At 41.4% G+C, this 14,871-nt stretch overlaps 1 protein-coding gene across 5 annotated transcripts in view; it reads right to left on the bottom strand.

Annotated features, from left to right (window-relative positions):
* LOC105299737 (rho GTPase-activating protein 7) overlaps positions 1-12,024 on the bottom strand; it is a 41,458-nt gene extending 29,434 nt beyond the window's left edge. Inside the window, exon 1 of one of the 5 annotated variants that reach the window (XM_023538216.1) lies at positions 12,008-12,024. Coding sequence is in view for 1 of the 5 variants with exons in the window: in XM_011371628.2 (XP_011369930.1) it covers positions 11,570-11,606 (37 nt within the window). In the remaining 4 variants the exon portion in view is untranslated. Of the gene's footprint in view, positions 1-11,476; positions 11,544-11,569; positions 11,936-12,007 lie in introns of those variants that run through there. The other 4 variants (XM_011371628.2, XM_023538212.1, XM_011371636.2 and 1 more) reach the window with 4 other exon arrangements.
* Positions 12,025-14,871: the final 2,847 nt, after the last annotated feature.

Genomic DNA, 14,871 nt, shown 5'->3' with positions numbered 1-14,871 from the left:
ATAGATGAGAATCTGTCATTCTTTTAGATATAAAACCGAGAGGAATAGACAAGCCTATATCTATCTTACATCTAAAAATGCTGACTCATGAAAACTTAGGCTGTATAACAAATGAGAACTTGACCTGCTGTTTCTATAGAAACCAGAATCAGAAAAGTCAAAATTGTAAAAAATTGTTGATTTTTTAAATAAATGGAAGTTGTTGACTTCATTCCCACCCCTTTCCAATTACTACCAAGAGAAAATGGTAACAATACAAGTACCGATTTTTAAAAAATCTATTTTTTCAGTTTATTTAATATGAAATGAACCGACATCTACACCCAAGTCAGAGTGGGAATACCCTTTCAAGTTTCACCTCTCTGATCTAAGCCACTACTTTCACTCTCATCTCCTAACTGCAACTCCAGGTCTCTAATTCTTTCTTCTCTCAGAGAATCCATCCAACCCTGGTTCATCAAACTTCCTGTTACAGTTTTGATCTTCTCTCTCCCTCACAAACTTCACTAGAGCCTTATCTATTGATTGGAAAATCAAGTCTAAACACCTCCGCATGGTTTTCAAGGTTCTCCACATGTCATCCAACTTAATTTTTTAGCTCCCTGTACTTCCTCTATATACCAGCCAAAGTAAACTTAGTGCTCACCTCCCCACATATCACAGTGACTTCCCTGGCCTGAAATGCTCTCCTATCCTCTCAATGTCATATTTCACTCATTCCTCAAAGCCTAGCACAAATGCTGCCTCCTCTGGGTAGTCTTTCCAGATGCCTCCCCACAATTTTATCAATGGCTAACTTTTATTGAGTGCTTATTACGTGAAGGAACTAAGTACTTAACACATATTCATTCTTTACTCCTCATACGGATCCTAACACGTGGATTACTAATATCATCCCCAAGATATACAAATGAAGAAACAAGCGGAGAAATAATCACTCCTTAAAAATAAGTTGTTGTTGTTTTTTTTTTTTTACATTCAAATGCCACAGTGAGAGACAACTAAGACTCAGAAATGAGCAGGATAGGTTCTATCCTTAAAAAATACACAACAATGACCAACAGTAAAAATATTAAAGAAAACCATGTATATGTTTCACTACTTCAGTCACTTGGGCATTCTTGATTTTTGGAGGCCTCTAACTGGCAATCGGCATATGATCTCTTCAGTGTATGTGAATGGTGATGTGAAAATTATGAGGACAATTCTTAAATGATTTTAAATTTTTTATTTTTCAATATGACAATTTTTAAAAAACATTCCCCACTGGGCAAAAAGTGCCATCAGAAACTAAAAATACAATGGAAATACAATGGAAATACAATGATACTTTTATACTTGCATTTTCTCTAAGCAAACAACAGACAAATGTATTAAGGAGGAAACAGGAAATTTTTATTGGAAACAGCTTTAGTGGTTAGTTGTATTAAGTGAATGAGGTCCAGGAGACCCTTTCGTGTATGGCTGGGAACTATTGGGCCATATTTGCACATTTCCTGGCATAATGAGATGACCCTATCTTCCTCTTACCCCTCAACAGTAAATGAGACAGAAATTCCCCAACCCCGTCATCACTCTGCTGAACTCGCTGCTCTTAGCCCGTTGAGCAACAGTAATTGGGTGGAAGCAGGATGTGACTACTTCCACCTTCTGTTTGCTCTGTCTTCACAGTGGGTATTCTTCCCGCCTTCTTTAACATGCTACCAAATTCAGGACTCAAGGCAAATGCTACCTGGAATTTATCCCTTAAATACAAATCTAAGGAATTGGAGGACTAATTCAAATGAAGAACTATGACTTGAATCTCTTTCTCTTTGCAATTAATAAATGTCAATGTTAAATACACACAACTGCCAGAGACTGATTATAGGAGTTGTTACCTATGAAAAATGAATTCTAGCTGGGACAAGACAGATAGTATAGTATGTACATCTTAATATTTATTAAATCCTGATGTTTTTTAATCACAGCAAAGGTTTTGACTGGCAACTAGCAGCATTCTCAAGTGTCTTAAAAAATTCTAACATGTGCTGTGCATATTCTGAAATAAACCAGCTAGGAAGCTTCTGAAGGGCCTGTCGATACTAATTTGTTTTCTGGAACCACTTGGCCTAACAGTAGCTGACTCAAATTCACCTTCGGGTATATTCTAGTATAGTCATACATTTAAGTGCAGCCAATTATCCTTCGTTTTCCCCTTTGCTCAATATTTATTTACTGAACATCTACTAAGTGTGCTGCCAGCTATGATCAGGGACAATCATACGGGTTCCGGACGTGAAGCAGGAAGCCACATGGAAAGGTAATTCACAAATGAGTACATAGTATCTGATGATCTCTTTAGGACGAATTGGTTTCCTAAGGGCTATTCTAAGGTCCATGTGTTTATTTAAGTCCCAAGTGACCCTGTACAGGCAGCATTAATGAGTCCCTACTTCACAGGAAAAAGCAAAGTCCTAACGACGGCAGTGTGGGGAACATATTAGTTGCTCGATAAGTAAATATTACATAAATAAATATGCCACAATTCTATTTTTGTTCTAGTGAAGCGGTCTTCATTTTTCTGATCAGGGTCCACAATAAGAAATACATTTTACATTGTAACCTGGTACATGTGCATGTGTGTGTGTGTGTGTGTGTGTGCAAATTAATAAACATGTACATGTATAAGCTTATATAAAACTGAAACAAGTTTCACCAGGTAACATAGTAAGTGGTGCAGCCTTACTTTTTTTATTCTATTTTCAAATTGCTATTTGTTACCTATCAAAGCAACCAATTTGAAATGCATTATTCCACTCATAGCTTTTTCTTAGAAAGAGAGGAAGAAAGAAAGAAAGAAAAGGAAGAGAATGTGATGTGCCACAGGAAAGACATATATGAATTCAGAGGTGGGAGGAGGCTGCTTGAGCACATGTTTATGCTCCATCTTTATTTAAGGAGGAGTTATGATCTCCAATGGAGATTAGATGGCAGGAGAGCAGATTCGGACTAAAGGAGACAGAGTAAGGTAAGTGGAGAGATGGGGGAAGCACAGGTGTTTGTGAATGAATGGCAAGCAGTCAGTATTTACTGTAAAGGAAGGGGAGGCATGAAATGGAAAGTAGGTTATCCCATAGAGCAGATATAAGCACATCTTTTGCCTGGTTACCAGATGAGCAACCAGCACTATTTCCTCAGATATAAAATAGCTCTTTGCATCTGAGTGTCCCAAACTCCTAATAATCTATCCCAGAAAAGGGGCAAAGTATTACCTGTGACATGTCAGGAAAACTGGTCCAGGAAAGAATCCATTGTTCAGTTAAGTAGCTTTAAAAAAATAATCTCCCTGGATCTGTTTTCTCATCTGTAGAACCTGGGATTGCTGTACGCTTTGCAAATCCCTGTGATTTCTTTCCTTCATGGCCAGTTCCCCTTCTCATTAAGACAACTTTTAGAATAGGTTCCATATCGACTATTAACTTTCCAGATTTATCATCAATCACATGGAGACATTCTCCTTCGCTCAAAAAACTGGATCAATAGTTAACTGTTTTGAGTCCCGATTTTGTAAATTTACTGGTTTATTGCTAAAATATCTAATCTGTTTTCTAACAGATAAATTTCTTGATTTGTCTCATGAAGCCTATGTTCATATTATAGAGAACTGAAAACCCTAAAATTTATCTTATGTGTGAGCCTATAGCCCTCAAACTAAAATTAATCTGCACAGGAGGAAAACACCAGCCTATAGAAAAGCTTTACTTTGCTTACTGATCTTTCCTATTTGCATTTCAGTGATAGCAGCATCCTGGCTTCTGCAGAATCAGTGACTTGGGTGCTGAAATGCATTTTTGGAGCTTTTCATCTTTTCTCTTTACAAATGAGCGAGCTGGTTCAGAATTTAGATAACTGGCTTAAGGATCCAGAGCTCGCTGTACTTATTCCCAGGTCGGAGCACTTTCTGCACACTTCTGCAGTGCTCGCGAAGAGTCCTCTCACTTTTAAATCACTGGACTATTTTTCAGTATGCGTAAGAACTGGAAGTTTGAAGGGAGTTTTCTTTTTTATCTCCTGCTTGAGGTTTGGAGGCAGATATGTTGCTTTCTAGTAAAGGACATTCCTAGAAATAATATAAAGGAGGGGAAAAAGGACCCATTTTCCCCAATGATGTGATGACAACTTAATAAATGGTTTTGTCCTGAAAGAAGGAAACCTTGGGAGGCATGTCCTGCAAGCCTATACCTGGGATTACACACAGAAGGTAAAACTCCAGCAATGCAGAAATTAAATCAGTGGAAATCCCCTTTGGGGATCATTTAATTCAAGAGTTTGCAAACTACTGTTTTTAACACACACACCAAAAAAAGACAAATAGTTCACATCAAAAACTATGTGCTCTTCCCTCCCAAAGGTAATCAACAGCTCTGTATTAATTTGAGCCTGTGTGTAATATGGTCCTATCAGGCACTCCAGAATTGAGCTGATCCAGTTACCTCCAGGAACAGAAAATATCTCCCAACTAATCAAAAATTCACACTTACTACCCAGCACAGAGAAGTCCAACTGAAATGAAAATAAACTCTTAAGGAAATGGACACTGCATCATCATGTCTTTCTATTTCAATCAGGGGCGGGATTAAAAAAAAAAAGGCTTCAGGTTTACATACACACTCATACACTACACACATATACACACACAGTTTTAGTATTCTATATCTAATATTTATGCATTTCAAACCTTGCATTGCTAAGAAAAATGATTTGATATAGCTCTTAAAATACCATTCCCTTTAAAGGTGATCATTGCATGGATTAAGAAGACAATTTCGAGAAAGAGAACAATCTAAAGAACATAATTTTAAGGGCCTTTATTATTCTGAGCCTCATTGTTTCTGTAAGTGAAGCTGATGCTTTAAGATTATATAATCCACTTCCTTTTAAATTTATTATTTAAGCCGAAATACCAGGTTACAAACCTAAAGTAACCCCCTCCCCACCCATCTCCATCATTAAAGGTTAGCAGGCACACCAGGTCTCTCTTTTACATATGTTAGCAAAGCTTACTCTACTAAGGCCCCCGGCCACCCATCCCCAGTCTTCGGTTTTTGCCCATAAAATACTATGCAAACTGTAGTGCTCCAAAATCTTAAAATTAGAAATAAAATAAATGGTGAGGAATTCCATTTATTTCCCACATTTAAATCCATTCTGATAAAGAGAAAAAAGAAAGCCAAGAATCAAATGGAAAATCAAGTTGCCTGATAGAAGACCAGTGAAAATAAACACATGGCATATATTGGTCGATATTAGCCACCTGTAGCCATTCTTATGTCTAATCTCAAACAGGAAACACTATTCAATTAGACTTTCTCAGTTTTGTGCCAAAAAAGTATAAGAAAAAATAAGGATTACTGTCTTTTAGGTGAGTTAAAGAATTATTTTCATCAAAATTGCTTGTCATACCCAGCCCCCGCCCCCTGCCCAACACATACCATCTAATGGTGAAAATTTGATTCAGGTACATTTATCTAGTTTAGGAACATTTCTGATTTTATAACTGATATATTTGTTCTACAAAAACATTAAGATCCTCATTTTGTTGCTAGCATCATTTTGTTTACACATGCAGGCAGGAAGGGGTCTGAAGTTCCATTCGACTCACATATGACTTTGGACTGGTCACTGAACTTCCCTGCATCTCAGCTGGGAAGAGGCAATGTTTTTCCAGGCTGCCTTTGCAAGGTTCTGGAATTTCCCATGAAATGACTTCTATAAAGGCATAAAGACTATGCAAGATCCCTTTTCCGTGCTCTACAGTTTGAATGGGAGAATTGTGTCGAGATTGTCCTTTATGAGTTTACAATTTCTCCAGACTTAGGAGGTGAAGATGATTTCAGAGTTTCAGCATCTTCTATCTACTTTGTCACCTGAATGTGACAAAAGGCACAATATGGCTGTAGTGCAGCCCAGTGTATGGGCCACCCGCCTTTTCACCTCCAAGGTCTCTTCCTCTACGATTTCCTAAGTGCTGCAGCCTGAGAAATGCTACAACCTCGGGGTGTGGAAAACTTTTGTCCCACAGACATCCTCTAGAGACTCCTGCAAGGAGAAGGAAGGCGCCTTTCTGACAAGTCAGGAAGCAGCCTCCAGTCCTCTCCGCAGGACACTCAAAGGCGGGGCAGGGACTAGAACAAAATGTGGATGGGAGGTGTCAAAGGCATCTCAGGACTCCCATTTCACTGATCTCGGCTTTCAGTTAGCTTTTGATTTTTCTCCTGGGGATGGGAGGGGGGAAGACATGAAAAGGCCACCAAGTAGAAGCAAGTGTGAATGAAAAAAGAGCATACTTTCCATGGTGAAACTCAGTCTAGTAGCAATAATGAAAAACAAGAATGAATGACTAAGAAGAATTGATTCCTCTATGTTTTGGCTTGACTTTAGTAAGGTATAATATTTTACCTTTTGGTGACCAAGAACATTATTTCCAAATAGGCAGGCATTTTCAAGATGCCATTCAAATGTTTTCAGTGACGTCTGGGAGAAAATTTTCCCTTACATGTATTATTTTAAAATACTTTCAGTGAAGAAAGTTATTATTCAGCACAGAGAACAGAGGCTAGAAAATGGTATCATAGACCCTTTGTCTACATGTTAAAGACAGAGGCTCAAGTCTCCATTCACTATGCCCCCAGATAAGGGACACAAAAGCCACTACTCTTTCAATCCTGGACCCTAACATTGTATCTCCCTACCTATGAGCACAAGTCCCCTAGGAAACTGCATAGTTACTACAACGCTCTATACGATGCCAAAAGCCACATATCATTTCCTAGATGGAATCAACTCCTGATAAATACACCTCTATGTGTTGAACTCTACAGCCACACATACCTGGCTGAAATCCTTGCTTGGCCATATACAGCGACTGATCGTGGCCCAGGTATTTAATCCTCGAGGCCTCAGATTCCTCATCCAAAAAACAGGAATAATTATATCTACTTTGTGCTGTTGCTGTGAAAAATCAATGTGACAATGAAAGCAAACTACGTGATAAATTTTACTTCTATATTAGTAATACTATCCCATCAAAATTCTGAGAATTTATAAAAAATAAAAAGGAGTATCCATACTAGAGAAGGCTGACAGTTTCTTGTGAGAGATTATAAAAATATACAGGCTAAATATGCAAGGCTTTCTTCCTGTCCACCTCGAATTACTATGGCAAAGAGGGAATAGCTTGTGAAAAAAATGTTAAGACTGAGTAGACCTAATTAAAGAACCCCCAGCAGGATACTCCCTGCTTTTTACCACTGATCATGATAATCCTTAACAATACTGGGTCCCCCAAGGAAAAGTGCAGACAGACAGGAAGAGCCCTTCTCAGCTGGGAATCCTACCCTTTTTACATTAATTAGATTTCTGACTAATTTGAGGTTGAAAGAAAACACCACTGACTGCACTCATTCCAGCAACCCATTCCTAGAAAACATATTTGAACCCTAGAGCACTGTCTTTCTTACTAGAAGAATTACTCTCAAGTTTTCAAATTCTTCCATTCGTAATGGCCACAGAGTCAGCTATAAAGACAGTTGTGAAAGTCTGCTCCAGAAAAGCATTTTCCTCCTAATTTCACAGCCTTGGAAAAGAGGAACTTGAGACTGTGCTTTCTAGGACAGTGTTTGGCTATTTACAGTTATGGTTGGGCATTAGTTCACCTCCACCACTATAACGAGGAAAATCATTTATGTCTTAAATGCCGTACGTAGATCATTCCTTTGCATTGTAGTTTCACTGCTCTGAAGCAAGCACCTTAGAGGTAAATCCTGCAAAAAGGGCACCCAAAGAAAGTCAGAAGAATGACTTAGGTTTAGAAATTCATTTTTTTCTCCTCCATTGGATCCCACCTCATATAATGCTAATCATCGGACTATGCAAACATCAAAAATGAAAATCACCTTTCTCCTCAGATCTGCTTTATAATTTCAAGAACAGGTTTGGCACCTGAAACTCAGTCTAGTAGCAATAATAAAAAATAAGAATGATGCCAGCTACATCATGGGGCCAGGCTTTGTTATAATGTTCTAAAGCAGGGGTCCCGAACTCGTGGGCCGCTGCGAGAGAGCAAAACTTCATCTCTATTTGCAGCCACTCTCCAGCACTAGCATCACCGCCTCAGCTCTGCCTCAGATCATCAGGCATTAGAATCTCATAGGAGTACAGGTCCCTGGTGCTCAAAAGGTTGGGGACCGCTGTTCTAAAGCACCAAGAATTCAGTCTTCAGTGATTTGGCAATATCCAGGGAGGAAGGGGAAACATCTGAAGTTATTTTTACTCTTGCAAGTCCTCTGGCTGAACAGGGTGAATGCTAGGGTGGGTCAAGCATTGTCTGGAGCCGTTCAGGGTCCTTTTTTTTCTTTCACTCTGCATGGCCTCATTTCCGTCTTCCTGTTGCTAGGAAGGAGAGTTAAGTATGGGAAACTTGTGTTTACAATAGTGGACCATCCTGTCCAGCACAAGGCTCTCTTCAAAAAAGTATGATTTGTTTCACCCACTGTACTTTGGATGTCCCATTCTTCTGGACCAAATCACCCTTCCCTGGATATTTTCAAATTGCATATTTACCCGCCTAAGTCATAAAAATACCACTTTCATTTGAACATTGCATCATGACTTAAAATCTCCATGGGGACACCAAGGGAAACCCAAGTACTTATTTTTGTATTTGAAACCACCTCTTGGAGTCCCACCAAGCCTCTGACTGCAGGCATCGTACTGGGGCCTGCCATATCTTCTTTAAGCTCACACTAGTCCTACAAGTAAGAGTTTAAGTACTGTGTAAATTTTTTTACTCACTTCACATTAATAACTTGTTTAATCATAACATGTTTTTCTATTAATCTGCTATCTTTTTCCAGAAGCAACTAAATATCTCTTTTTAATGTACAAATGCCCTTAAACCATGCTTGGTCTTTGCTCTTTGAAATGCAGTATAGAACAGTAACAAATGATAAACAAAGAAAGGTTTTAGGTTAAAGTGCAACAAGGCCTCTCATCTTCACAACTATAGGAAAACTCTTTGCCTGGTCTAACGTATTCAAACTTGGTACCGCTGCCTATGATTAGTCATAGTTAACTGCTTAACTATTCAGCCTTTTCACTCTTTAAGGACCAAGTGGTGTTCTTATAAGATCTACAATTGGGAATTTAAGACACATGAAAGTCATAAAACCACTTTTCTTATCCACTCTAGGGAAGGATTTAAGTTGGGAGCTACTTATTCTGATTCTGCAGAGTTGGGAAACCAAGTCTGTCCCTGCTCTTGAGCTTCGGCCAATTTGGTGTAAGGTGTCACTCAGCTTGAATTAAAATAAAATCTGCTTTTGTCAAAAACAAACCTTTAAAAGCAGCTGGGAGAGAAAGTCAGTCTGCTGTACTTCATTTTAAACTCTGAACAGTAGTGCTAATGAAAAAAATATGCACCCAGGCTTGGGCCATGCTGTAAATCTGGCATGCCACAATAAAATTTAATAAGAGCAATCGCCAACATTTTCTCAGAAAATGTCTTGAAATAACTTCTGAACGTACATCTGCTAACTATTTGACACTCATTCCCTAGGATTTTAGTTCCTCTATTAGGGGGCCTGTTGACTTACAGGGCACCCCTCGGAACATCTGCTTCGGTCTGCAAGCCAAGATGGCACTGGGTGTCTCCACTAATTCTACACTTATGGTCTGCAAATTATCTCCGTGGAAGACCAGCCTGCAGTCCAGATGGATGCTGAATTAGTCAACCTCTTGGAGTTGCTGATAGATTTACATTCAGAGTTCTGCTGGGCTATTATTTTTCCTCATCCTTCCAGCAAACAGTTTGGAAAAAAAAAAAAAAAATGTAATTTGAGACCCAGTATTCTGTTGTCTCCAGAGCTGTGATTTTTTTTCTACCCAAATGCGTCATAGATGCCACCCTCGTGAATCTTTCTGTAGTAGATGGCTGTGCCCAGGTTGCATTCTTCCATCTCACCAATAATGGCTGAAAACAGCTTCTATATCCTAAGAATGAACCCATTTGCTAACCATGTTGGGTGTGGAAAGACTCATTCAAAGCTAGCGTGAGGCAAGGTTTTCTTTTCCACAGTACAGATGGACTGTATGCAGGGATTTCCTTCCACAATAACTAGCATAAATTAGGTATTTGTGGAACATCAGTACTAGACACTGTGCTAAACACTCACTCGTATTAGCTCATTTGATCCACACAACCTCTCCGCGCGGTAAATACAATTATTACCCCCATGCTGCAGACGAAGGAGGTACAGAGAGGGCCTGTCACTTCCCACATTCGCCCAGCTACCAGGCTGCGGACGATTCCCACTCTGCCAACCAGCCTCCCTGGCAATCGCTCTAACGTCCCTCGAAACCCGGGCGCGCGCTGGAAAGACGCGCATTGACTCGGTAAATTACACGTGGCAAGGACAGTTTGCTGCAGACAGAGGTGCAAATCCTTTAGTAGGATCAAAGGCTTGGCCCGTGACGTTGAAAAGAAGTGGAGACAAGAGCACAGAGTTGGGTAGGGTTCCCAAAGGCCGTTGCCTTGATCAGAAGGCGTGCTTCCTACTTTTCGCTGGTGCTAGGACTCCGTCCGCGCCGGCGCCCCCTCGGAGGCCAAGGGCTCAGGCATCTCCCTGAGACATTTTAGGAAACCAGTTCAACGCCCCAGAACGTGAAGGCACACGGCAGCCTTTCTAGCAGGCGCTCCACACATGCAAACCACAGGGCTTGCCAAATAGCTCCAACACTGAGCAGGGGCCCGCAGCCTCCAGAGACTTTCCTAAGTCTAAGTTATTGCGCAGCGCTTAAAATATCTGAACAAAAACGGTTTGAAATTAAAACTTTTTGACAAATTTACTTTCAAACAATTAAAAAAAAGAAAAACATTTCCAAGTGCCGCTATGGTCTAAGCATCCCTAAGTAATAAACTCTCAGGGAGTCAACGCTGATTTTGGACTCGTACGGTGAAGGACATCAAGCACCGAACCCCGAAAGATCCCCGAAGGAAAGATAATACTAGAAAGGCTGTCGTGTCACGTCCCTCGGAGCCGGAGGCCATCGTCGCCTGGGATTTCCAGCGGGGATGGAAGTCGCCTGGTCCTGAGCTCCCGGCCTGGCCCTGAGCCCCACACGCCCGGCCTTGCACTCCCACGCCCGGTCGTACGTCCCCAGCCGTGCCCAGCCGCAGTCGCAAGTTAACCTGGGCTTGACTACATTAGTCGCGGTCGACCTCCTGCCCGCAGCCCTTGCGCAGCCCACCCGACGCGCCAGTCCGTGGCCCCAAGCAATGAGCTACCAGGGGTCATTGCCCGAGATTAAGACCTCCCCTCCCAAACCCCTGGTTTTCCCCACACTCCACCTCCCCTACTCCAAGAAACTCGGGCGACTCGTTTCCAAGCCACCGTGGAAAGTGTTTCAAAAGCACAGAAGAATATCAGGCACCGACTTGATAAGGCGGGGTGACATTTCCTTCGCGGCGGGTCCCTTCCGCAGCTGGCTCCCGCGGCTGGCCTAACGGCAAGGCACAAGTCTAGCTTACGTGTTAGGATCATGGTGTCCGGCTTCTTTCTGCACATCAAGTGCGGCAGGGGGCGGCAGGCGCGCAGTAGGGAAATCGAGGCAGCCCAAGCAGCTGGGCTCCTGCGCCCGGACCCACCGCAGCACCCAAGACGCGTGCCCAGGCGGCCCTCAGCGCATCCTTGCTCGCCTCTCAGTGCCACTTGCCAAGGCCCCAAAAAGAACACGAGTTTTTCCAAAGGTCGAAAAGGAAGACCGCTCAGCGAGCGGGGCGAGAAGCCGGGGACCGGTTGTTACTGAAGCGGAGAAGTTCGGCCATCGCCGAAATAGTAATGAAGTGCCCTCGCACAGGCGCCTAGAGCGCTCTGCCTCCCGCGCTCCCACCCCGCCGTGCACTCCTGCAGGGCCCACCCAAAGGGGAGGGACCAGGATGGGCAGAGTCACCTACTCGCCCACTCACCGGTAGCCTGCCGATGCCTCCCGCAGACTGCAGGCCCCACCCACCTGTCCTGGACCGGCCCGGCCTTGGGCTCAGGCCTCGCCCACTTGCCCCGCCCCTCGCCTCCTCCCCGCGGCTGGGCTCGCCCACCTCAGCCTCAGGCAGTCCTCTGGGCCCGCCCCTCCTACACCCGCCCAGAGCCTCCAATGCGGGGATGGAATGTTTTCCTCCGGCTTGCACGTCTGTAATGGTAAGCGCCTAAAGGTCTCCAACTATTGGCGTCTGGGGCAAAGGCAATCAATGGCTGTACCCACGAGGCGTCTCCTTGTCGGGGAGGTCTCGGCTGGATGCTGGGACACCGCGCACGTTCTCTGTTTTCCTTGGTAGTTTTGCACACTTTAAAAAATCTCTGACTCTCCCTTTCATTCTAGTAGGAACTGAATAAATTCGCGAGAACGGAGGGGAAGCAAGGAAGTAGGGAGGAATCAGTCTTTCCTGATGTGCAAAATGGAGTACTTGTTCTTTGGACGTTGATTATTCATAGCTAAAGCCCGTAGGCGTTCAGAACGAAGGCAAGTAATTAACACTGCTGTAAAGAAGGGTAAGTTTTTACCCAGCACGTGTTGAGTCTACCGTGTGCAGTCATAGCCACTGTTTCTCAAATCGTGGTCTTTGGGCTACAACTTAACACAGCTCCTGGAACTGGTAGGATCTGACGCCAGACTGCACATTTAGAATCTCTGATAGTGATACTCTGCATTTTTACAAATGTTCAGGTGATTTTGATGCCCTGTTAATGTGAGGGCCCCTGATATACTAGGAAGCCTAATTTTTAAAGATCATATTTGAATACAGTCTCTGTAAGATTTAAAAATATAGACCAGGTTTCCATGAAAATTTACTTTGATACTAATTGATGCTTTCTGCCTATTACTTCTAGGCAAAGAAAACTACGAACTTAAATCTACTTATTCAACAATACATTGAGAGCATTTACTATGTGCCCAACACTGTTCTAGGCTTCAGAGATATAGCAATGAGCAAGAAATAAACATTCCATCCCTCCTGGAGTTGACTTCCTAGTAAGGAAGATGTACAGTAAACAAAATAATAAATCAGTGAAATATATGTAGTGTCTTAGATGGCTCTATATAAAGCAGGGGAGAGGATAAGGGAGCTGGGACAATCTATTTTTAAATTGGGTTTAATGCTAGTCATTTCATCTTTTCTTATATCTAAGTAAGAAAAGGTGATATACTGCCATTTGTGACAACATGGATGGATCTTGAGATAATTATGCTAAGCGAAATAAGTCAGATAGAAAAAGTTGAAAGTTATGTGATATCACTCGTGTGGCATATAATCTAAAAGCAGTAAATGACCAACAAACAGAGACTCATGGATATGGACAGTAGATTAGTGGTTGCCAGAGGGAAAGGAGGAGGGAGGAGATAGGAGTAAAAGGGGTCAAATATTTGGTGATAGAAGGAAATCTAACTATAGGTGGTGAACACACAATGCAATATATAGATGACATACTGTTGAATTGTACAGTTGAACTTACTGGATTTTGTTGATCACTGTCACCCCAATAATTTTTAATAAAAATAAATAAATCGGGTTAAATGCAAACGAGAATTTAATCTCTCTGTTTAAAATGTATTATTTCATAGTCATATCTTAATTTACATACACAAAATTCTTTTTCACCCTGGTTTTTCAAAAGCAATAAAAATTCTACCTTACCACTGGCTCCTTAATTTACTTAAACCAGAATTGGGCTCTGGAGAGTGGCACTTCAGGAGAATATGGGGCTCCTCTAGTCAACAGGTATTTCCAGGGCTTTTATCTACCTACAACTGCTGTAGACACAAAAGTAAGCATGGGCAGGCCCACCTCTGCCTACTCAGAGTTTAGTCTGTGTGTAGGCATACAGGGGCACAGGAAAAAGCAGTGCTGTGAGGGTCAGGAAGTATGGATCTGACCTGGCCCGAGACAACAAGAAGAGGGAGCTGCCCACTAAAGTTTAGATGCTGGAAGAACTGTCAAATGCCCATGATTGCCAGCAAGGGGAGTGTGATTCTAGGGAATGATGGAAAAGTAAAGGCACAAACTTTTTATTCCTTGTATGACTGTTAAGGATTTTTTTTAAAAAATTATTTATTTAATTTTAGGATTTTTAAAAAAATCCTTAACAGCGATAATCATTGAGAAGCTATTTTAATGGAAAATGGTATTCCATGATTAAATTTACTTTTTGAAAAGATCACTCAGGCTGCAGTGTATATTTCAAACTTAGAAAATAGGAATACACCTAAACATACTGATTTATTTATTAAATATGCAAACCTTAAAAATGTAGATATTCTAGCATCTCTAAAGAATATCAGTTCTCAGAATACATTCTCAACATTTATTAATAGCTGGATGAGGTTATATTTTACATTAATTAGGTTTCTAGGAGTCTGTGCAATCCTGATAGATATATCCGCCCCCAGTACGTATTCATCTTTCCCAAATAAAGCATGCTAATCTTCTTGTCTCTTCTTGTTCAAGCCCCTTCCCTTTTCCTTGATTATTGATGTCATCTTCTATGGAGCTTCTCTAATTTCATGACATCTCTCTGGAGGTTTGTGTTCCGTGGATTGCTCATTGTCTAATAATACTAATAACTCCAAGAACATTTTCCTTGGTGTTACATTGGTTGGCATTTACCCTTCACTGAATCTCATCATCTTTTATTCTTTGGTTTATTAATGCAGCCTATATCCTGGGCCAAACTCCAGTTTTCATAGTTTTAATTCTTACTCCTGTTAGAGACGGACATGCTGCATTTTGAAGGCTGCTGCATTTGTAGAATAGTGGTTGAAAGTAGATCTTTGAGA

This window comes from Pteropus vampyrus, unplaced genomic scaffold (genome assembly GCF_000151845.1).
Source record: "Pteropus vampyrus isolate Shadow unplaced genomic scaffold, Pvam_2.0 Scaffold8, whole genome shotgun sequence".
NCBI classification, from domain to species: Eukaryota; Metazoa; Chordata; class Mammalia; order Chiroptera; family Pteropodidae; genus Pteropus; species Pteropus vampyrus.
The sequence above is the reverse complement of the archived record's forward strand: the minus strand, read 5'-3'. Positions and strand labels throughout refer to the sequence as shown.